The sequence below is a fragment of the Patagioenas fasciata genome, chromosome 39, assembly GCF_037038585.1.
Source record: "Patagioenas fasciata isolate bPatFas1 chromosome 39, bPatFas1.hap1, whole genome shotgun sequence".
Lineage (NCBI taxonomy): Eukaryota > Metazoa > Chordata > Aves > Columbiformes > Columbidae > Patagioenas > Patagioenas fasciata.
This window is the reverse complement of record NC_092558.1, coordinates 205015-229800: the sequence shown is the minus strand read 5'-3', so window position 1 is coordinate 229800 and position 24786 is coordinate 205015. Positions and strand designations below refer to the sequence as shown.

The 24786-nt window shown below is 57.8% G+C and overlaps 1 protein-coding gene across 1 annotated transcript in view; it reads left to right on the top strand.

Moving 5' to 3' along the window:
* Nucleotides 1–21532, top strand: part of LOC139826257 (nuclear RNA export factor 1) — a 30258-nt gene extending 8726 nt beyond the window's left edge. The window contains exons 5-21 of the mRNA XM_071801448.1: nt 798–902; nt 1026–1106; nt 2518–2587; nt 2709–2797; nt 5316–5423; nt 8418–8527; nt 10323–10359; nt 11859–11927; nt 12024–12079; nt 12172–12279; nt 12380–12438; nt 13795–13910; nt 14037–14079; nt 14817–14889; nt 18056–18238; nt 19580–19640; nt 21420–21532. Coding sequence (XP_071657549.1) covers nt 798–902; nt 1026–1106; nt 2518–2587; nt 2709–2797; nt 5316–5423; nt 8418–8527; nt 10323–10359; nt 11859–11927; nt 12024–12079; nt 12172–12279; nt 12380–12438; nt 13795–13910; nt 14037–14079; nt 14817–14889; nt 18056–18238; nt 19580–19640; nt 21420–21458 — 1407 coding nt within the window. The 3' untranslated portion in view covers nt 21459–21532. The remainder of the gene's footprint in view (nt 1–797; nt 903–1025; nt 1107–2517; nt 2588–2708; nt 2798–5315; nt 5424–8417; nt 8528–10322; nt 10360–11858; nt 11928–12023; nt 12080–12171; nt 12280–12379; nt 12439–13794; nt 13911–14036; nt 14080–14816; nt 14890–18055; nt 18239–19579; nt 19641–21419) is intronic.
* Nucleotides 21533–24786: the final 3254 nt, after the last annotated feature.

Sequence of the window (24786 nt, the reverse complement as noted above, 5' to 3'; positions counted from 1 at the left end):
GGTGGGGGGCACCCCAGGGACCCCCTTTCCATCCCCATCCCATGCGGGGCACCCCAGGGACCCCTCTTTCCATCCCCATCCCATTGGGGGACCCCTCTTTCCATCCCCATCCCATTGGGGGACCCCTCTTTCCATCCCCATCCCATTGGGGGACCCCTCTTTCCATCCCCATCCCATGGGTGGGCACCCCAGGACCCCCCTTTCCATCCTCATCCCATGGGGGGCACCCCAGGGACCCCTCTTTCCATCCCCATCCCATTGGGGGACCCCTCTTTCCATCCCCATCCCATGGGGGGACCCCTCTTTCCATCCCCATCCCCAGGGACCCCCTTTTCCATCCCCATCCCATGGGTAGGGGGCACCCCAGGGACCCCCCCTTTTCATCCCCAGGGGCCCCCTTTTTCCATCCCCATCCCATTGGGGGACCCCCCCTTTCCATCCCCATCCCATGGGGGGGCACCCCAGGGAACCCCTTTCCATCCCCAGGGACCCCCCTTTCTGTCCCCAGGGGCCCCCTTTTTCCATCCCCATCCCATGGGGGGACCCCCCTTTCCATCCCCAGGGCCCCCCCTTTCCATCCCCATCCCATGAGGGGCACCCCAGGACCCCCTCTTTCCATCCCCAGGGCCCCCCCTTTCCATCCCCATCCCATGGGGGGATCCCTCTTTCCATCCCCAGGGACCCCCCCTTTCCATCCCCATCCCATGGGTGGGGAGCACCCCAGGGCCCCCCCCTTCCACCCCATGGGTGGGGGGCACCCCAGGACCACCCCCCCCCAATAACCACCCCCTTTCCAGTTCCACTACGACCACAACCGGGCCCAGTTCTACGTGGAAGACGCCACCACCGCCAGCGCCCTCAAGCAGGTGTCGCGCAAGATCACCGACAGGGACAACTACAAGGTGGGGTGGGGACAGACGGACGGACAGACGGACGCGGGGGGGCTGTCCGGGAGGGTCTGTGTGTCCGGACGGACGGACGGACGGACGGGGACAGACGGACGGGCGCGGGCTCCGCTCCTGCAGGTGGTGATCGTGATCAACTCGTCGGCGCCGCCGCAGTCGCTGCAGAACGAGCTGAAGGCGCAGGAGATCGAGCAGCTCAAGGTGGGCGAGCGAGGGACGCGGCCTTCCTCATCTTCATCCTCATCTTCATCCTCCTCCTCATCTTCATCCTCCTCCTCATCCTCATCTTCATCCTCATCTTCGTCCTCATCCTCATCCTCATCTTCATCCTCATCCTCATCCTCATCTTCATCCTCATCTTCATCCTCATCTTCGTCCTCCTCCTCATCCTCATCTTCATCCTCATCTTCATCCTCATCTTCGTCCTCCTCCTCATCCTCATCTTCATCCTCATCTTCGTCCTCATCTTCGTCCTCATCCTCCTCCTCCTCGTCTTCATCCTCCTCCTCCTCATCTTCATCCTCCTCCTCATCTTCATCCTCCTCCTCCCCATCCTCCTCCTCATCCTCGTTCTCCTCCTCATTCTCAATCTCCTCCTCATCCTCCTCTTCATCCTCTTCCTCATCTTCATTCTCACTCTCCTCCTCCTCCTCCTCACTCTCATCCTCTTCCTCGTCCCACTCTTCATCCTCATCCTCATTTTCATTCTCACTCTCCTCTTCATCTTCCTCTTCATCCTCATCCTTCTTCTCATCCTGCTCTTCATCCTCATTCTGCTTTTCATCCTCCTCCTCCTCTTCATCCTCATTCATCCTCCTCTTCATCCTTCTCCTCACTCTCATCTTTTTCATTCTCCTCCTCACTCTCATCCTCCTCTTCATCCTCGTTCTCCTCCTCATTCTCCTCATCCTCCCTCCCCTCCTCATCCTCCCTCCCCTCCTCATCCTCCCTCCCCTCCTCATCCTCCCTCCCCTCCTCATCCTCCCTCCCCTCCTCATCCTCCCTCCCCTCCTCATCCTCCTCCTCATCTTCATTCTCATTCTCATCCTTCTTCTTATCATCCTCATCCTCCTTTTCATCCTTGTCCTCATTCTCATCCTTCTCCTCATCCTTATTGTCCTCCTCCTCCTCCTCCTCCTCTTCCTCCTCCTCTTCCTCCTCCTCTTCCTCCTCCTCTTCCTCCTCCTCTTCCTCCTCCTCTTCCTCCTCCTCTTCCTCCTCCTCCTCCTCCTCCTCCTCCTCCTCCTCCTCTTCCTCCTCCTCCTCTTCCTCCTCCTCCTCTTCCTCCTCCTCCTCTTCCTCCTCCTCCTCTTCCTTCTCCTCCTCCTCCTCCTCCTCCTCCTCCTCCTCCTCTTCCTCCTCCTCTTCCTCCTCCTCCTCCTCCTCCTCTTCCTCCTCCTCTTCCTCCTCCTCCTCCTCCTCCTCCTCCTCCTCCTCTTCCTCCTCCTCCTCCTCCTCCTCCTCTTCCTCTTCCTCCTCCTCTTCCTCCTCTTCCTCCTCCTCCTCCTCCTCCTCCTCCTCCTCTTCCTCCTCCTCTTCCTCCTCTTCCTCCACCTCCTCTTCCTCTTCCTCCTCCTCCCCCCTCTCATCTTCCTCCTCCTCCTCCCCCCAGCTGTGCATGAGCAAGCGCTACGACGGCTCCCAGCGCTCACTGGACCTCAAGAGCCTCCGCGGGGACCCGGGTAAGAGCTGCTCCCCTCGGCGGCCGCGCCGTGGGGCTGCGTGGGGCCGCGCCGTGGGGCTGGGGGCTGCGTGGGGCAGGGGGGGCTGCGTGGGGCGCCCCTCACCCCCCGCTCCCCCCAGACCTGGTGTCCCAGAGCATCGACGCGGTGCTGAACCAGCGCAGCTGCATGCAGGCCGTGCTGCGCATCATCGAGGAGAACATCCCCGAGGTGGGGGCGCGCGACCCACACCCCCTGCACCCCCCCCATGGCCCCCCAACATCCCCCAGTCCCCCCCATGGCCCCCAACACCCACCGTGTCTCCCAAACCCCCCCATATCCCCCCAACACCCCCTGTGTCCCGCAAACCCCCGTCTGGAGGCCCCCAACACCCTCCAGTCCCCCCCATGGCCCCCAGCACCCCCCAGTCCCCCCCATGGCCCCCCAACACCCCCTGTGTCCCCCAAACCCCCGCCTGGAGCCCCCCAACAACCCCCAGTTTCCCCCATGGCCCCCAACACCCCCTGTGTCCCCCAAACCGCCCCCTCTCAGAGCCCCCCAACAGCCCCCATATCCCCCCAACAACCCCCATATCCCCCCAACAACCCCATGGCCCCCCAACACCCCCCCATATCCCCCAACACCCCCAGAGTCCCCCATGACCCTCAGCACCCCCCATGTCCCCCCCATGGCCCCCAACACCCCCTGGAGCCCCCCAGTCCCCCCCATGGCCCTCAACACCCCCCATATCCCCCCAACACCCCCCCCATGGCCCCCAACACCCCCCAGTCCCCCCCATGGCCCCCAACACCACCCATATTCCCCCAACACCCCCCAGTCTCCCCCATGGCCCTCAACATCCCCCGTGGCCCCCAACCCCCCCATATCCCCCCAACATCCCCTGCAGCCCCCCCCATGGGCCCCAACTCCCCCCATGTCCGCCATCACCCCCCACGGACCCCAGCTCCCCTATGTCCCCCAACACCCCCCTAAGGCCCCCCAACATCCCCCGTGTCCCACAACACCCCCCATGGCCCCCCAGTCCCCCGTATGCCCCCCAACACCCCCCATGGCCCCCAACCCCCCCATAGCCCCCCAACACCCCCCAGTCTCCTCCATGGCCCCCAACACCCTCCATGTCCCCCCAACACCCCCCATGGCCCCCAGTGCCCCCCATGTCCCCCAACACCCCCTGTGTCCCCCAACACCCCCCATGGCCCCCCAGTACCCCATATGTCCCCCCGTGTCCCCCCAAGACCCCCTTTGTCCCCCCACCCCTTTGTCCCTCCCGACCCCCTTTGTCCCCCCAACCCCCCTTTGTGCCCCCCCAACCCCTTTGTGCCCCCAACCCCTTTGTCCCCCCACCCCTTTGTCCCCCCCACCCCTTTGTCCCCCCCAACCCCCGTTTGTACCCCCCACCCCCTCTTTACCCCCCAACCCCCTTAGTGCCCCCCACCCTTTGCCCCCCCACCCTTTGTGCCCCCCAAGCCCCTTTGTCCCCCCAACCCCTCTTTACCCCCCAACCCCCTTAGTGCCCCCACCCCATTGCCCCCCCACCTTTTGTCCCCCAACCCTTAGTGTGTCCCCCCCCATGTCCTCCAACATCCCCATGTCCCCCGAACCCCCCTTCCCCCCAACACCCCCCATCTCCCCCCAACACCCCCCATGTCCCCACAAGACCCCCTTTGTCCCCCCCACCCCTTTGTCCCCCCCACCCCTTTGTCCCCCCACCCTTTGTCCCCCAACCATTTGTGCCCCCAAACCCCCTTTGTCCCCCAAACCCCTTTAGTGCCCCAACCCTTAGTCCCCCCCCATGTCCCCCAACATCCCCATGTCCCCCCAACCCCCCCTGTCCCTCCACCCCCCCCATCTCCCCACAAGACCCCCTTTGTCCCCCAACCCCTTTGTCCCCCCAACCACTTTGTACCCCCCAAACCCCCTCTTTACCCCTGAAACCCCTTTGTCCCCCCCCACCCCTTTTGCCCCCCCCACCCCTTTGCCCCCCCACCCTTTGTGCCCCCAAGCCCCTTTGTGCCCCCAAGCCCCTTTGCCCCCCCCACCCCTTTGTCCCCTCACCCCTTTGTCCCCCCACCCTTTGTCCCCCAACCCCTTAGTGCCCCCCAAACCCCCTCTTTACCCCCCAACCCCCTTATCCCCCCAACCCCTTTGTGCCCCCCAACCCCCTCTTTACCCCCAAAGCCATTTGTGCCCCCCCACCCCGTGTGCCCTCCCAACCCCCTTAGTGCCCTCAGCCCCCTTAGTGCCCCCCCACCCCTTGTGCCCCCAAACCCCCTTTGTCCCGTCCCCCCCGCTTTGTCCCCCCCCCGCTTTGTCCCCCCACCCCCTTTGTCCCCCCCCACCCTTTGTGCCCCCAAGCCCCTTTGTCCCCCAACCCCTTAGTGCCCCCCAAACCCCCTCTTTACCCCCAAACCCCCTTGTGCCCCCCACCCTTAGTGCCCCCCAACCCCCTTTGTCCCCCCCCACCCCTTTGCCCCCCCACCCCTTTGCCCCCCAACCCCTTTAGTGCCCCCAACCCCTTTAGTGCCCCCCAACCCCCTTAGTGCCCCCCACCCTTTGCCCCCCAACCCTTTGTCCCCGCCATGTCCCCCAACATCCCCATGTCCCCCCAACCCCCCCCGTCCCTCCACCCCCCCATCTCCCCCCAAGTCCCCACAAGACCCCCTTTGTCCCCCAACCCCTTGTGCCCCCCAACCCCCCTCAGTGCCCCCCCTGACCCCGTGTCCCGCAGCTGCGCTCCCTGAACCTGAGCCACAACAAGCTCTACCGCCTGGACGACCTGGCCGAGCTGCCGCTCAAGGCCGCCGGCCTCAGGGTGCTCGACCTGTCCCGCAATGAGGTGCGTACCCCAAATTCTTCACCCCCCCCGGGGCCGCCATGGCCGCCCACGAGGGGATTTTAGCGCCATTTGGAACCCTGAGGCCGTTTGGCGCCATTTTGAGCCTGAGGGGATTCAGGCGCCGCCATTTTGAAGCAGCTTCCTGGTCACTCTATTTATCAATAATTCCCACATTAATCACTTTTTATACGTTTTCTTCCATTATATCATGAAATCGAGGCTAAAATAACCCAAATTGGTGCCCCTGGGGCCACCATTTGGAGCCCTGAGCTGATTTTGGCGCCGTTTTGCCCCTGAGGTGATTTGACGCCATTTTGAGGCACTTTGAGGGTCACTCTATTTATCAATAATTCCCACATTAATCACTTTTTATACGTTTTCTTCTATTATGTCGTGAAATCGAGGCTAAAACTCCCAAAATTGGTGCCCCCCATTTTGATCCTGAGGTAATTCTGGCACCATTTTGCCCCTGAGGTGATTCTGGCGCCATTTTGAAGCAGCTTCCTGGTCACTCTCTTTATCAATAATTCCCACATTAATCACTTTTTGTACGTTTTCTTCCATTATATCATGAAATCGAGGCTAAAACTCCCAATATTGGTGCCCCCCATTTTGACCCTGAGGTGATTTTAGTGACATTTGGACCCTGAGGGGATTTGGCGCCATTTTGAAGCAGCTTCCTGGTCACTCTCTTTATCAATAATTCCCACATTAATCACTTTTTATACGTTTTCTTCCATTATATCATGAAATCGAGGCTAAAATAACCCAAATTGGTGCCCTTGGGGCTGCCATTTGGAGCCCTGAGCTGATTTTGGCGCCATTTTGCCCCTGAGGTGATTTGGCGCCATTTTGAGGCACTTTGGGGTCACTCTATTTATCAATAATTCCCACATTAATCACTTTTTATACATTTTCTTCTATTATATCGTGAAATCGAGGCTAAAACTCCCAAAATTGGTGCCCCCCATTTTGATCCTGAGGTAATTCTGGCACCATTTTGCCCCTGAGGTGATTCTGGCGCCATTTTGAAGCAGCTTCCTGGTCACTCTATTTATCAATAATTCCCACATTAATCACTTTTTGTACGTTTTCTTCCATTATATCATGAAATCGAGGCTAAAACTCCCAAAATTGGTGCCCCCCATTTTGACCCTGAGGTGATTTTAGTGACATTTTGACCCTGAGGTGATTTGGCGCCATTTTGAAGCAGCTTCCTGGTCACTCTATTTATCAATAATTCCCACATTAATCACTTTTTGTACGTTTTCTTCCATTATATCATGAAATCGAGGCTAAAATAACCCAAATTGGTGCCCCTGGGGCCACCATTTGGAGCCCTGAGCTGATTTTGGCGCCGTTTTGCCCCTGAGGTGATTTGACGCCATTTTGAGGCACTTTGAGGGTCACTCTATTTATCAATAATTCCCACATTAGTCACTTTTTATACATTTTCTTCTATTATGTCGTGAAATCGAGGGTAAAACTCCCAAAATTGGTGCCCCCCATTTTGATCCTGAGGTAATTCTGGCACCATTTTGCCCCTGAGGTGATTCTGGCGCCATTTTGAAGCAGCTTCCTGGTCACTCTATTTATCAATAATTCCCACATTAATCACTTTTTGTGCATTTTCTTCCATTATATCATGAAATCGAGGCTAAAACTCCCAAAATTGGTGCCCCCCATTTTGACCCTGAGGTGATTTTAGTGACATTTGGACCCTGAGGTGATTTGGCACCATTTTGAAGCAGCTTTGTGATCACTCTATTTATCAATAATTCCCACATTAGTCACTTTTTATATATTTTTTTCTATTATATCATAAACGTAAGGCTAAAAAAACCACAATTGGTACCCCTGGGGCCACCATTTTGACCCTGAGGTGATTTTAGTGACATTTTAACATTGAGGTGATTCTGGCGCCATTTTCCCCCTGAGGTGATTTTGGCGCCATTTTGATCCTGAGGTGATTTTAGTGACGTTTTAACATTGAGGTGATTTTAGTGACATTTTAACATTGAGGTGAATTTAGTGACGTTTTAATCCTGAGGTGATTTTGGTGCCATTTTCCCCCTGAGGTGATTTTGGCGCCATTTTGATCCTGAGGTGATTTTGGTGCCATTTTCCCCCTGAGGTGATTTTGGCGCCATTTTGATCCTGAGGTGATTTTGGTGCCATTTTAACATCGAGGTGATTTTAGTGGCATTTTAACATTGAGGGGATTTTAGTGACATTTTAATCCTGAGGTGATTTTGGCGCCATTTTCCCTCTGAGGTGATTCTGGCACCATTTTGATCCTGAGGTGATTTAGTGACATTTTAACATTGAGGGGATTTTAGTGACGTTTTGACACTGAGGTGATTTTAGTGACATTTTAACACTGAGGTGGTTCTGGCGCCATTTGCCCCTGAGGTGATTTTGGCGCCATTTTGATCCTGAGGTGATTTTAGTGACGTTTTAACATTGAGGTGATTTTAGTGACATTTTAACATTGAGGTGAATTTAGTGACGTTTTAATCCTGAGGTGATTTTGGTGCCATTTTCCCCCTGAGGTGATTTTGGCGCCATTTTGATCCTGAGGTGATTTTAGTGACATTTTAACATTGAGGGGATTTTAGTGACATTTTAACATTGAGGTGAATTTAGTGACGTTTTAACATTGAGGTGAACTTAGTGACATTTTAACATTGAGGTGATTTTAGTGACATTTTAACATTGAGGTGAATTTAGTGATGTTTTAATCCTGAGGTGATTTTGGTGCCATTTTCCCCCTGAGGTGATTTTGGCGCCATTTTGATCCTGAGGTGATTTTGGTGCCATTTTAACATCGAGGTGATTTTAGTGACATTTTAACATTGAGATGATCTTAGTGACATCCTAACATTGAGGTGATTCGCGCCATTTCCCCCTGAGCCGATTCGCCTCCATTTCCCCCTTGGCTCCATTTACCTCCATTCCCCCTCCGAGTCCCTTCCCTCCATTCCCCCCCTTTAGTTAAAATCCGACCGCGAGCTGGACAAGGTGAAGGGGCTGAAACTGGAGGAGCTTTGGCTGGACGGGAACCCTTTGTGCGACTCCTTCCGCGACCAATCCAGCTACATCAGGTCAGTTTTACCCCGGGGGGGGCGGCCATGAGACCCCTTGGCCGCCCCTTTACCCACACCGAGCCAACCAAACCACCCCCAATTCTTCTTTAACCCACCCCCCCGCACCTTTTTAACCTTTTTAACACCCCCCCCCCCATTTTTATCACCTCGCCGGTGCCCAGCGCTCCCCGTTGTGCTTTCACCGCTCGTTTTCAGCTGCGTTCCCCCCCCTCCATCCCTCCCCTCCTCGCCCTCTTCCCCGCGCCTCCCGCTCCCCCCGCTCCAATGGGGCCTTTACGGGACAATAAAGCAGGGGGGGCGCTTCAGCGCCGCCCCCCCCGTCCCTATAGAGCTGCGCACCCCCCCCTCTATACCATAATCTATACGTCCCCCCCGCGTTCGGCGCTCGACGAGGGCTGGTTAGCCAGAGACGGGTAAGATTCCTCACGGGAGGAACAACCTAAGACAGGCACAGCCGTGCAGCGGCCGAACGCCGATGGGGTGGGAGTTTAAAATGGGGGGGGGGGGGGACACGCCGCGCTGGTTTGGCCGCTGGCACCGAGCAGGCCCCCCCGCGACGCCCCTGGAGGTGCCACCGCCGGCCCCCAGCGCGAGCGGCGGCCTCGGCTCCGGGTGCAGCCGCAGCCCCCGCCATGGAGCCGGGAGGGAAGGAGAAGACGCTTCCCCCCCCACCCTTTTCCCCATCCCTCTTTTCCCTAAACCCCCCCCCCCGCTTTATTTTGGGGGGGGGTGTCCCCAAATGCGAAAGCCGCGCAGCTGAAAAGAGCGTGTGCCAATGGTTGAGCCGCCAGGGGGCGGTTGGCGTTGCCCCCCCCCCCCCACCGCTCTGGGCACCTGCGGACAGGTGAGGATGACCCAGGTAAGCACCCCCCCAGCACATTGAGGCACCCCCCAGCACATTGAGACCCCCCCCAGCACATTGAGACCCCCCCCAGCACATTGAGACCCTCCCCAACACATTGAGACCCCCCCAACGCATTGAGACCCTCCCCAACGCATTGAGAACCCCCCCAATGCATTGAGACCCCCCCAACGCATTGAGAACTCCCCACACACATTGAGAACCCCCCAATGCATTGAGACCCCCACAAACATTGAGACCCCCCCCAATGCATTGAGACCCCCCCCAATGCATCGAGACCCCCACACACATTGAGACCCCCCCCAATGCATTGAGACCCCCCCCAATGCATCGAGACCCCCACACACATTGAGGACCCCCCCAATGCATTGAGACCCCCCCACACACATTGAGACCCCCCCAATGCATTGAGACCCCCCCAATGCATTGAGAACCCCCCCAATGCATTGAGACCCCCCCAATGCATTGAGAACCCACACACACACATTGAGACCCCCCCCCAAACACATTGAGACCCCCCCACATACACATTGAGACCCCCCCCAACACATCGAGACCCCCCAACAACACATTGAGACCCCCCCACACACACATTGAGACCCCCCCCAACACATTAAGACCCTCCCCGAACACATTGAGACCCCCCCTGAACACATTGAGACCCCCCCCCAACACATTGAGACCCCCCCACACACATTGAGACCCCCCAAGACATTGAGACCCCCCCAATGCATTGAGTCCCCCCCAACACATTGAGACCCCCCCACACACAAAGGCGCAGCCTGGGGTTGGGGGGCAGCCCCACTGTGTGCACTGAGCTCCCCCCCGGTGCTTTGGGGGGGGATGGGGGGTGATTTTGGAATGGGGGGGGGGTGAGGACCGGTCCTGGGGGGCGATGGGGCCCAGGGTGACTCTCGTCCCCCCCGGCAGCTCCGTCAGAGAGAGGTTCCCCAAGCTGCTGCGCCTGGTGAGCAAAGGGGGTGCCCCCCCAAACCCCTTTTGGCCCCCCCGTCCCAATATTTGTGCCCCCATCCCCATCTCTCCCCCCACCCCAATATTTGCCCCCCATCTTTGTCCCCCCATCCCCATCTCCTCCCATCCCCTTTTTGCCCCCCATCCCAATATTTGCCCCCCATCCCCATCTCTCTCCCCCATCTTTGTCCCCCCAACTTTGCCCCCCCATCCCAATATTCCCACCCATCCCCAGCTCTCCCCCCATCCCAATCTTTGCCCCTATCCATCCCCCAATATTTGCCCCCCCATCCCCATCTTTCCCCCCATCTTTGCCCCCCATCCCCATCTTTGCCCCCCCATCCCAATATTTGCCCCCCATCCCCATCTTTCCCCCCCCATCCCAATATTTACCCCCCCATCTCTCCCCCATCCCCTTTTTGCCCCCCATCTTTGCCCCCCCATCCCCATCTTTGCCCCCCCATCCCCATCTTTGCCCCCCATCCCCATCTTTCCCCCCATCTTTGCCCCCCATCCCCATCTTTGCCCCCCCATCCCCATCTTTGCCCCCCATCCCCATCTTTCCCCCCCCATCCCAATATTTGCCCCCCATCCCCATCTTTCCCCCCCATCATTGTCCCCCCATCCCAATATTTGCCCCCCTGTCCCTCCCCCATCCCCTTTTTGCCCCCCACTTTGTCCCCCCATCCCAATCTTTGCCCCCCATCCCCCTTTTGCCCCCCATCTTTGCCCCCCCATCCCCATCTTTCCCCCCCATCTTTGTCCCCCCAACTTCTCCCCCCATCCCAATATTGGCCCCCATCCCCTTTTGCCCCCCATCATTGTCCCCCCACCCCATCTTTCCCCCCAATATTTGCGCCCCCATCCCCATCTCTCCCCCCATCCCCATCTCTCCCCCATTCCCCTTTTTGCCCCCCATCTTTGCCCCCCATCCCCATCTTTGCCCCCCTATCCCAATATTCCCCCCCCATCCCTGCCTCTCCCCCCATCCTCATCTCCCCCCATCCCAATATTTGCCCCCCCATCTCTCCCCCATCCCCTTTTTGCCCCCATCTTTGTCCCCCCATCCCCATCTTTGTCCCCCCATCCCCATCTCTCCCCCCCATCCCAGTATTTGCCCCCCATCCCAATATTTGCCCCCCATCCCCTTTTTGCCCCCATCCCAATATTTGCCCCCCATCCCCATCTTTCCCCCCATCCCCATCTTTCCCCCCATCCCAATATTTGCCCCCCATCCCCATATTTGCCCCCCCATCCCCATCTTCCCCCCCATCCCCATCTTCCCCCCCATCCCCATCTCCCCCCCATCCCCATCTTCCCCCCCATCCCCATCTTCCCCCCCATCCCCATCTTTCCCCCCCATCCCCATCTCTCCCCCCCTTTTTGCCCCCCACTTCCCCCCCATCCCCATCTTCCCCCCCCATCCCCATCTCTCCCCCCTCCCCTTTCACCCCCCCCACCCAATCCCCCCCTCACCCCACTTTCCCCCCCCAGGACGGCCACGAGCTGCCCCCCCCCATCGCCTTCGACGTCGAGGCCCCCACGACGCTGCCGCCCTGCAAGGTGGGGACCCCCTTTACCCCCCACCCTGCGGGAGATACCACTCCCCTTTTTAGGGGGGGGGGCAACCATGGTACCCCCCATTCCACTTCTTTTTAGGGCAGCTACTTCGGCTCAGACGACCTGAAAGTTTTAGTGCTGCGCTTCTTACAGCAGTGAGTACGGGGGGGGTCACCCCAACACTCTTTACACCCCCAAAACATCACCCCCCCCCCCTCACCTTGTCCCGTGTCCCCCCCCCCCGCAGGTATTATTCCATTTACGACTCCAGCGACCGGCAGGGGCTGCTTGACGCCTATCACGACGGCGCCTGCTGCTCGCTCAGCATCCCCTTCGCCCCCCAGGCCCCCCCCAGGTGCGCTGGGGGGCGTGGGGGGGTGGGAAATGGGAAATGGGACCCCCCCCCACCCCAGAATAGCCCTGACAGTGCGTTTTCTGCCCCCCCCCCCACCCAGGAACAGCCTCAACGAGTATTTCAAGGACAGCAGGAATGTGAAGAAGCTGAAGGATCCCAGTGAGTGGCACCCAAAAATGGGGTGGGGGGGGGCACAGTAATGAAGGGGGGGCACGTTAATTGGGGGGCACGTTGATGGGGGGATATGTTAAGGGGGGGATATGTTAATGGGGGGATACATTAATGGGGGGGCAGGTTAATGGGGGGATACATTAATGGGGGGTCATTAGTGGGTATGATAGTTGGGGGCACGTTAATGGGGGGATATGTGAATGGGGGGGCACGTTAATTGGGGGGGCAGGTTAATGGGGGGATATGGTAATGGGGGGGCAGGTTAATGGGGGGACACGTTAATTGGGATATGTTAATGGGGGGCAGGTTAATGGGATACATTAATTGGGGGGCACGTTAATTTGGGGCATGTTAATGGGGGGGGCAGGTTAATGGGGGGATACATTAATGGGGGCTCGTTAATGGGTATGATAGTTGGGGGGCACGTTAATGGGGGGATATGTGAATGGGGGGCACGTTAATTGGGGGGCACGTTAATGGGGGGATATGGTAATGGAGGGGCAGGTTAATGGGGGGACTCATTAATTGGGAGGATATGTTAATGGAGGGCTCGTTAATGGGTATGATAATGGTGGGGCAGGTTAATGGGGGTCACATTAATTGGGGGGCAGGTTAATGGGGGGATACATTAATGGGGGGTGCTCGTTAATGGGTATGATAATAGGGGGGCAGGTTAATGGGATACGTTAATGGGGGAGCACGTTAATTGGGGGGCAGGTTAATGGGGGGATAAGTTAATGGGGGGGCTCGTTAATGGGTATGGTAATGGGGGATATGTTAATGGGGGCTCATTAATGGGCATGTTAATGGGGGGGCATGTTAATGGGGGGATAAGTTAATGGGGGAATAGGTTAATGGGGGAGCTCGTTAATGGGTATGTTAATGGAGTCTCATTAATGGGTGTGTTAATGGGGGAATATGTTAATGGGGGGGCTCATTAATGGGGGGCATGTTAATGGAGTGATAAGTTAATAGGGGGGCTCGTTAATGGGGGGGTATATTAATGGGGGGCAGGTTAATGGGGGGATACATGAATGGGGGGCACGTTAATTGGGTGACATGTTAATGGGGGCTCATTAATGGGTATGTTAATGGGGGGCTGTGTTAACGAGGGGGCTCATTAATGGGTGGGCTTATTATTGGGGGGGCTCTTTAATGCAGGGGCCAGGTTAGTGGGGGGATAAGTGAATGGGGGGACATTTAATGGGGGGCACATTACTGGGGAGTACGTTAGTGGGGGGATACATTAATGGGGGGGCATGTTAATGGGGGGATACGTTACTGGGGGGGCAGGTTAAAGGGGGGGTCAGGTTATGGGGGGGTTCTCATCCTTCCGCCCCCCAGCCATGCGCTTCAAGCTGCTGAAGCACACGCGCCTCAACGTGGTGGCGTTTCTGAACGAGCTCCCCAAAACCCAGCACGACGTCAGCTCCTTCATGGTGGACATCTGCGCCCAAACGGTGAGGCCGGGGGGGTCCCACGCGCCCCCCCAAATCACCAAACCCCCCCCCCAAAACACCACCACCCCTCCCCAAAACACTGAACCCCCCAAAACACCAACCCCCCCACGGCTGCTCTCCCTCCAGAACACCCTCCTGTGCTTCGCCGTCCATGGGATCTTCAAGGAAGGTGCGTTTTACCCCCCAAAAAACAACCGCCCCCCCCCCAAAAAAAACCCGGTGCCCCCCCCAAATTCACACAACCCTTCCTCCCGCCGCTTCCTCTTTCTCCCGCCGCTTCCTCTTTCTCCCGCCGCTTCCTCTTCCTCCCACCACTTCCTCTTTCTCCCGCTGCTTCGTCTTCCTCTTCCGCTTCGTCTACTGCTTCCGCTTCCTCCCACCGCTTTGTCTTCCTCTTCCTCCTGCCGCTTCCTCTTCCTCCTGCCGCTTCCTCTTCCTCCTGCCGCTTCCGCTTCCTCCTGCTGCTTCCGCTTCCTCCTGCCGCTTCCGCTTCCTCCCACCACTTCCTCTTCTGCTTCCTCTTTTGCTTCCTCTTCTTCCTGCCGCTTCCTCCTGCCACCTCCTTTTCCTCCCACCGCCTCCTTTTCCTCCCGCTGCTTCCTCTTCCTCCTCCTCCCACTGCTTCCTCCTGCTGCTGCCTCCCACCGCTTCCTCTACCTCTTCCTCCTGGCTCTTCGTCTTCCTCTCGCTGCTTCCTCTTCCACTTCCTCTTCTTCCCGCCGCTTCCTCCCACCACTTCCTCTTCTTCCTGCTGCTTCCTCCCACCACTTCCTCTTCCTCCTGCTGCTTCCTCTTCCTCCTGCTGCTTCCTCTTCCTCCTGCTGCTTCCACTTCCTCCTGCCGCTTCCTCTTCTGCTTCCGCTTCCTCCCGCTGCTTCCTCCCGCCTCTTCCTCTTCCTCCCGCAGTGGACGGGAAGTCGCGGGACTCGGTTCGCGCATTCACGCGGATGTTCATCGCCGTCCCGGCCGGGAACACGGGGTGAGCATCGCTGGGAATTCGGGAGAGGGGACCCAGGAGTTCGGGAGAGGGGACCCAGGAGTTCGGGAAAGGGACCCAGGAGTTCGGGAGAGGGGACCCAGGAGTTCGGGAGAGGGACCCAGGAGTTCGGAAAGGGACCCAAGAGTTCAGGAGAGGGGACCCAGGAGTTCAGGAAAGGGACCCAGGAGTTCGGGAGACGGGACCCAGGCGTTCGGGAAAGGGACCCAGGAGTTCGGGAAAGGGACCCAGGAGTTCGGGAGAGGAGACCCAGGAGTTCGGGAGAGGGGACATTGACCGTTCTTCAATGTTTTGAGAGATTTACACGTAAAGTAAATTTACCCCTACTTCCTCCTGTCTTCCTCCTGTCTTCCTCCTGTTTCCCCTCCCGTTTCCCCCATTTCCTGCTGTTCCCCTCCTGTTTCCTCTCCCATTTGCCCTCCTGTTTCCCCCCCAATTTCCCCCTCCATTCCCTCCTATTTTCCCCGTTCCCACCGTTTTCCCCCCATTTCCCCCCATTTCCCCCATTCCTCTGTTTCCCCCTCTGTTTTCCCCCTGATTTCTCCCCCTGTTTTTTTCCCTCTGTTTCCCCCTGGTTTCCCCTATTTTCCCCCCATTTTCCCCCCCGTCTCCCCCCCGTTCCCTCCCATTTTCCCTCTCCATTTCCCCCCCTCTTTCCCCCCCATTCCCCCATTTCCCTCCAATTCCCCCCATTCCCCCCATTCCCTCCATTCCCCCCATTCTCCAATTTCCCCCCCATTTCCCCCCATTCCCTCCATTTCTGTTTCCCCCCCATTTCCCCCCCATTTCCCCCCCATTTCCCCCCATTTCCCCCCATTCCCCCCATTCTCTCCCATTCTCCCCATTCTCTCCCATTCCCCCCATTCCCCCCCATTCCCCCTCATTTCCCATTCCCTCCCATTCCCCCCATTCCCCTATCCCCCCCATTCCCCCATTCTCTCCATTTCTGTTTCCCCCTCATTTCCCCCTGTTTCCCCCCCATGCCCCCATTTCCCCCCATTTCCCCCCATTCCCCGACATTCCCCCCTTCCCCCTATTCCTCCCATTTCTGTTTCCCCCTCATTTCCCCCATTCCCTCCCATTCCCCCCCTTTCCCCCTATTCCCCCCATTTCTGTTTCCCTCCCATTCCCCCCATTCCCTCCCATTCCTCCCCATTCCCCCATTCCCTCCTTTTCTGTTCCCCCCCCATTCTCCCCATTCTTTTCCCCCCTATTCTCCCCATTCTCTCCCATTCTCTCCCATTCCCCCCCATTCCCCCCATTCCCCTCATTTCCCCATTCCCCCCATTCCCCCATCCCCCCCCATTCCCCCCCATCCCCTCCCTTCCCCCTTTCCCCCCCATTCCCCCCATTCCCCCCCCCATTCTCCCCCTTCCCCCCCATTCCCTACTCTTTCCCCCCATTCCCCGTTTCCGCCCCCTTTCCCACAATTCCCACCATCCCCCCATTCCCCGTTTCTGCCCCCTTTCCCCCATTCCCCCCATTCTCCCCATTTCCCCCCCATTCCCCTCATTTCCCCATTCCCCCCATTCCCCCCCATTCCCCCCATTCCCTCCCATTCCTCCCCATTCCCTCCTTTTCTGATTCCCCCCCATTCCTCTCATTTCCCCATTCCTCCCATTCCCCCCATTCCTCTCATTTCCCATTCCCCCCATTCCCCTCATTTCCCATTCCCCCCATTCCCCCCATTCTCCCCATTCTTTTCCCCCCCATTCCCCCCATTCTCCCCATTTTCCCCCCATTCCCTCCCATTCCCCCCATTTCCCCCCCATTCCCTCCCATTCCCTCCCATTCCCTCCCATTCCCTCCCATTCCCCCCATCCCCCCCATTTCCCCCCATTCCCCCCATTCCCTCCATTTCTGTTTCCCCCCCATTTCTCCCTCTTTCCCCCCCCATTCCCCCATTCCCTCCATTTCTGTTTCCCCCCCATTTCTCCCTCTTTCCCCCCCCATTCTCCCATTCCCTCCATTTCTGTTTCCCCCTCATTTCCCCCCCATTCCCCCCATTTCTGTTTCCCCCTCATTTCCCCCCCATTCCCCCCATTCCCCCCATTTCTGTTTCCCCCTCATTTCCCCCCCATTCCCCCATTCCCTCCATTTCTGTTTCCCCCCCATCCCCCCCATTCCCTCCATTTCTGTTCCCCCCATTTCCCCCCATTCCCCCATTCCCTCCATTTCTGTTCCCCCCCATTTCTCCCTCTTTTCCCCCCCCATTCCCCCATTCCCTCCATTTCTGTTTCCCCCTCATTCTCCCCCCATTCCCCCATTCCCTCCATTTCTGTTTCCCCCCCATTTCTCCCTCTTTCCCCCCCCATTCCCCCATTCCCTCCATTTCTGTTTCCCCCTCATTTCCCCCCCATTCCCCCATTCCCTCCATTTCTGTTTCCCCCCCATCCCCCCCATTCCCCCATTCCCTCCATTTCTGTCCCCCCATTTCCCCCCATTCCCCCCATTCCCCCATTTCTGTTCCCCCCATTTCTCCCTCTTTCCCCCCCCATTCCCCCATTCCCTCCATTTCTGTTTCCCCCTCATTCTCCCCCCATTCCCCCATTCCCTCCATTTCTGTTCCCCCCATTCCCCCCCATCCCCCCCATTCCCCCATTCCCTCCATTTCTGTTTCCCCCCTCATTTTCCCCCCATTCCCCCCATTCCCTCCATTTCTGTTTCCCCCCCATTTCTCCCTCTTTCCCCCCCCATTCCCCCATTCCCTCCATTTCTGTTTCCCCCCTCATTTCCCCCCCATTCCCCCCATTCCCTCCATTTCTGTTTCCCCCCCATTTCTCCCTCTTTCCCCCCCCATTCCCCCATTCCCTCCATTTCTGTTTCCCCCTCATTCTCCCCCCATTCCCCCATTCCCTCCATTTCTGTTTCCCCCCCATTTCTCCCTCTTTCCCCCCCATTCCCCCATTCCCTCCATTTCTCTTTCCCCCTCATTTCCCCCCCATTCCCCCATTCCCTCCATTTCTGTTTCCCCCCCATTCCCCCCATTCCCCCATTCCCTCCATTTCTGTTTCCCCCCCATTTCTCCCTCTTTTCCCCCCCCATTCCCCCATTCCCTCCATTTCTGTTCCCCCCCCATTTCCCCCCATCCCCCCCATTCCCCCCTTCCCTCCATTTCTGTCCCCCCATTTCCCCCATTCCCCCGCAGGCTGTGCATCGTGAACGACGAGCTGTTTGTGCGGGCGGCCACGAGCGAGGAGGCGCGCAAGGCCTTCCTGGCGCCCGCGCCCACGCCCTCCTCCAGCCCCGTGCCCACGCTGGCCGCCGAGCAGCAGGAGATGCTGGCCGCCTTCGCCATGCAGTCCGGCATGAACCTCGAGTGGTCCCAGAAGTCAGTGCGGGACCCCCCAATCCACCCCTCACCCACGCCCCCAACACACCCCTGATCCACCCCCACACACCCCGAATCCTCCCCCCCCAACACACCCCAAATCCTCCCCCCGCCCACACCCCACATTGGGACCATCCCCACATCCCAAATCCACCCCACTTACACCCCAAATTGGGACCCCCCACACCCTCAATTGGGACGCCCCCACACCCCAAATCAGGACCCGACACCGCAAATTGGGACCCCCCCACACACCCTCAATTGGGACCCCCCCCACACCCCCTGAATTTGGACCCCCTCACACCCCACATTGGGACCATCCCCACATCCCAAATCCACCTCACTTACACCCCAAATCAGGACCCCACACCCCAGATTGGGACCCCCCCACACACCCCAAATTGGGACCCCCCCACACACACACCCCCCAAACTGGGACCCCCCACACCCTGAATTGGGACCCCCACACACCCTGAATTGGGACCCCCTCACACCCCACATTGGGACCATCCCCACATCCCAAATCCACCCCACTTACACCCCATATCAGGACCCCACACCCCAAATTGGGACACACCCCCCCCCACCCCCCAAATTGGGACCCCCCACCCCCTGAATTGGGACCCCCCCACACCCCAAATTGGGACACCCCCACCCCCATTTTTGGGACCCCCCCACACCCCAAATCGAGAACCCCCCACCCCGAATTGGGAACCCCCCCCACACCCCCTGAACTGGGACCCCCCACACACCCCAAATTGGGAACCCCCAAACACCCCGAACTGGGACCCCCCACACACCCCAGATCCACCCCACTTACACCCCAAATCAGGACCCCACACCCCAAATTGGGACCCCACCCCCTGAATTGGGACCCCCCTACACACCCCAAATCCACCCCCACCACACCCTCAATTGGGACACCCCCACATCCCGAATTGGGACCCCCCACACACCCCGAATTAGGACCCCCCCACACCCCAAATCCACCCCACTTACACCCCAAATCAGGACCCCACATCCTCAATTGGGACCACCCTACACACACACCCCAAATTGGGACCCCCCACACCCCAAATTGGGACCCTCCCACACACCCCACATTGGGACACCCCCACCCCCATTTTTGGGACCCCCCCACACCCCAAATTGAGAACCCTCCACCCTCAATTGGGACCCCCACACACCCTGAATTGGGCCCCCCCACACACCATGAATTGGGAACCCCCCCACCCCCCAAATTGGGACCCCCACACACACCCCAAATTGGGACCCCCCAAGCCCCATTATTGGGACCCCCCCACCCCAAATTGGGACCCCCAGCCCCCCCGTCTCCCGCAGGTGCCTGCAGGACAACGACTGGGACTACGGCCGCGCTGGGCAGGTGTTCACACAGCTCAAGGTGAGGGGGGGCATGGGGACACTGGGGGGGACGTGGGGACACTGGGGGGACATGGGGACACCAGTGGGGGTGGGGACATGGGAACTTTGGTAGGGACACAGGGACATTGGTGGGGCTGGGGGCATGGGGACATTGGTGGGGCTGGGGATGTGGGGACACCAGTGGGGTTGGGGACATGGGGACACTGGGTGGACGTGGGGACACTGTGGGGACATGGGGACACCAGTAGGGTTGGGAACATGGGGACACTGGTGGGGTTGGGGACGTGGGGACACTGGTGGGGACATGGGGGCACTGATGGGGATGTGGGGACATTGGTGGGGTTGAGGACATAGGGACACCGGTGGGGTTGGGGATGTGGGGACTTGGGTAGGGACATGGGGACATGGGTGGGGTTGGGGACGTGGGGACACGGATGGGGACATGGGGACAGTGGTGGGGCTGGGGGTATGGGGACACCAGTGGGGTTGGGGACATGGGGACACTGATGGGGTTTGGGACGTGGAGACTTTGGTAGGGACATGGGGACATTGGTGGGGACATGTGGACATTGGTAGGGACATGGGGACATTGGTGGGGACATAGGGGCACTGATGGGGATTTGGGGACATTGATGAGGACGTGGGGACACTGGTGGGGACATGGGGACATTGGTGGGGACATGGAGACACTGGTGGGGTTGGGGATGTGGGGACATTGGTGAGGATGTGGGGACACTGGTGGGGTTGGGGATGTGGGGACTTGGGTAGGGACACAGGGACATTGGTGGGGCTGGGGATATGGGGACACTGGTGGGGACGTGGGGACAGTGGTGGGCTTGGGGACATTGGTGGGGACATGGGGACATTGGTGGGGATGTGGGGACACTGGTGGGCTTGGGGACATAGGGACACCGGTGGGGTTGGAGATGTGGGGACTTGGGTAGGGACATGGGGACATTGGTGGGGTTGGGGACATGGGGACATGGGGACAGTGGTGGGGCTGGGGATATGGGGACATTAATGGGGACATGGGAACATCAGTGAGGACATGTGGACATTGATGGGGACATGGGGACATTGGTGGGGACATGGGGACACTGGTGGGGTTGGGGACATGGGGACACGGGTGGGGACATGGGGACAGTGGTGGGGCTGGGGATATGGGGACACCAGTGGGGTTGGGGACATGGGGACACTGGTGGGGTTGGAGATGTGGGGACTTTGATAGGGACACAGGGACATTGGTGGGGCTGGGGATATGGGGACACTGGTGGGGACATGGGGACAGTGGTGGGGTTGGGGATGTGGGGACTTTGGTAGGGACATAGGGACATTGTGGGGATATGGAGACATTGGTGGGGACACTCTTGGGGTTGGGGACATGGGGACACCAGTGGAGACATGGGGACACTGGTCGGGAGGTGGGGACATTGGTGATGACATTGGGACACTGGTGGGGTTGGGGACATGGGGACACTGGTGGGGACATGGGGACATTGGTGGGGATGTGGGCACACTGATGGGGTTGGGGACATGGGGACACTGGTGAGGTTTGGGACGTGGAGACTTAGGTAGGGACATGGGGACATTGGTGGGGACACCAGTGGGGTTGGGGACATGGGGACACTGGTGGGGTTGGGGACGTGGAGACTTTGGTAGGGACATGGGGACATTGGTGGGGACATAGGGGCACTGATGGTGCCATGGTGACACCGTTGGTGCCATGGTGACACCGGTGGTGCCATGGGGACACCGTTGGGGCCACGGTGCCACCGCTCTGAGCGTCCCTGTCCCACAGCTGGAGGGGAAGATCCCGGAGGTCGCGTTCCTCAAGTGAGCGGCGCCCGCCCCGCCCCCACTGCCCCCGTTTTACCCCCGCGTTTTGTAAATAAAGCCCTATCCGTACATCCAGGGGGCGCCTGCGCCTTTAAGAGCGGGGGGGGCACCGCGGGTGGGGGGGGTGAGGGCAGCGGGGCTTCACGCCCGACACAAAGATGGCGGCCGGAAGAGACGGCGGCCGCGCCGGAAGAGACGGCGGCCGGCCCGGAAGAGATGGCGGACCTCATTAGTAGCCTCATTATTAGCCTCATTAGCTTCATTAGTAGCCTCATTAGCCTCATTGTTCACCCCCAGATGAACCCTGAGCCGCTCCCCCCCGCGTCCGTGGGGAGGACGTGGGGGCCCCCCCCCCCAATTGCACGTTGTGGGTCTGGGGTCCTGTGGCCCCTTCCCCAGCCTCATTAGCCCCATTATCAGCCTCATTAGCATCATCATTAGCCTCATTGGCTACTACGAGCCTCATTATTAGACTCATTAGCATCATTAGCCTCATTAGCATCATTATTAGCCTTATTAGCCTCATTAGCCTCATCATTAACCTCATTGGCTACTACTAGCCTCATTAGCATCATTAGCATCATTAGCCTCAATATTAGCCTCATTAACCTCATTACAAGCCTCATTAGCCTCATTATCAGCCTCATTAGCCTCATTATTAGCCTCATTATCAGCCTCATTAGCCTCATCATTAGCCTCATTAGCTACTACTAGCCTCATTATTAGCCTTATTAGCCTCATTATTAGCCTCATTAGCCTCAGCCTCATTAGCCTAATCATTAGCCTCAATGTTAGCCTCATTAGCCTCATTATGAGCCTCATTAGCCTCATCATTAGCCTCATTGGCTACTACTAGCCTCATTACTAGACTCATTAGCATAATTAGCCTCATTATTAGCCTCATTAGCCTCATTATCAGCCTCATTAGCCTCATTATTAGCCTCATTAGCATCATTAGCCTCATTATTAGCCTCATTAGCCTCAATAGTAGCCTCATTAGCCTCAGCCTCATTAGCCTAATCATTAGCTTCAATATTAGCCTAATTAGCCTCATTACTAGCCTCATTAGCCTCATCAGCTACTACTAGCCTCATTATCAGCCTCATTAGCCTCAATATTAGCCTCATTAGCCTCATTACTAGCCTCATTAGCCTCAGCCTCATTAGCCTAATCATTAGCCTCAATATTAGTCTCATTAGCCTCATTACGAGCCTCATTAGCCTCATCATTAACCTCATTGGCTACTACTAGCCTCATTAGCATCATTAGCATCATTAGCCTCAATATTAGCCTCATTAACCTCATTACAAGCCTCATTAGCCTCATTATCAGCCTCATTAGCCTCATTATTAGCCTCATTATCAGCCTCATTAGCCTCATCATTAGCCTCATTAGCTACTACTAGCCTCATTATTAGCCTTATTAGCCTCATTATTAGCCTCATTAGCCTCAGCCTCATTAGCCTAATCATTAGCCTCAATGTTAGCCTCATTAGCCTCATTATGAGCCTCATTAGCCTCATCATTAGCCTCATTGGCTACTACTAGCCTCATTACTAGACTCATTAGCATAATTAGCCTCATTATTAGCCTCATTAGCCTCATTATCAGCCTCATTAGCCTCATTATTAGCCTCATTAGCATCATTAGCCTCATTATTAGCCTCATTAGCCTCAATAGTAGCCTCATTAGCCTCAGCCTCATTAGCCTAATCATTAGCTTCAATATTAGCCTAATTAGCCTCATTACTAGCCTCATTAGCCTCATCAGCTACTACTAGCCTCATTATCAGCCTCATTAGCCTCAATATTAGCCTCATTAGCCTCATTACTAGCCTCATTAGCCTCAGCCTCATTAGCCTAATCATTAGCCTCAATATTAGTCTCATTAGCCTCATTACGAGCCTCATTAGCCTCATCATTAGCCTCATTGGCTACTACTAGCCTCAATATTAGCCTAATTAGCCTCATTAGCCTCAATATTAGCCTTATTAGCCTCATTATTAGCCTCATTAGCCTCAGCCTCATTAGCCTAATCATTAGCCTCAATATTAGCCTCATTACAAGCCTCATTAGCCTCATCATTAGCCTCATTAGCCTCATCATTAGCCTCATTATAGCTTCATCATTACCCCACCCGATGAAGCCGCAGGGACCCAGGCGTCCGGGTCCTCCTCTCCATCCCAACCAAGGAATCTCAGCTCCCCAACCCCCACCCCCAGACCTCTGGGGGCAACCCCAACCTGCTCGTGGGCAACCCCAACCTGCTCGTGGGCAACCCCAACCTGCTCGTGGGCAACCGGGCCGGGGCCGGACGCACGGACACGGGGGACACGGCAACCAACGCCTTTATTGACCAGCGATGGTGGTGACGCCGGTGACACTGGTGATGCCGCTTGATGCTGGTGACACCGGTGACACCGATGACACTGATGACACTGATGACACCGCTTGACACTGGTGATGCTGGTGACACCAATGACACCGGTGATGCCAGTGACACCAATGACGCCACTTGATGCTGGTGACACCAGTGACACTGATGATGCCACTTGATGCTGGTGACTCCGGTGACGCTGGTGACACTGGTGACCCCGGTGATGCCAGTGACACTGATGACGCTGGTGACACCAATGACACTGATGACACCACTTGACACTGGTGACACTGATGACACCAATGACACCGGTGGTGCCAATGACACCAATGACACCAGTGACACCAATGACACCGGTGACACCAGTGACACCGGTGACACTGATGATGCCACTTGATGCTGGTGACACCAGTGACACCGGTGACACTGATGATGCCACTTGATGCTGGTGACTCTGGTGACGCTGGTGACACCAGTGACACTGGTGATGCTGGTGACGCTGGTGACACTGGTGACCCCGGTGATGCCAGTGACACTGATGATGCTGGTGACACTGATGACGCTGCGTGACGCTGGTGACACTGATGACACCAATGACACCGGTGACACCGCTTGACACCAGTGATACCGGTTGACACCAGTTGACACCGGTGACACCAGTGACATCAATGACGCTGGTGACACCAGTGACACTGGTTGATGCCAGTTGACAGCAGTGACACTGCTTGATGCTGGTGACACCGGTGACGCTGGTGACACCAATGACACTGATGACACCAGTGATGCTGGTGGTGCCACTGACAGCGATGACACCGATGACGCTGGTGACACCGGTGACACCAGTGACACTGCTTGATGCCAGTGACAATACTTAACACCGGTGACACCACATGACACTGCTTGACGCTGGTGACACCGATGACGCCAGTTGACACCAGTGACACTGGTTGATGC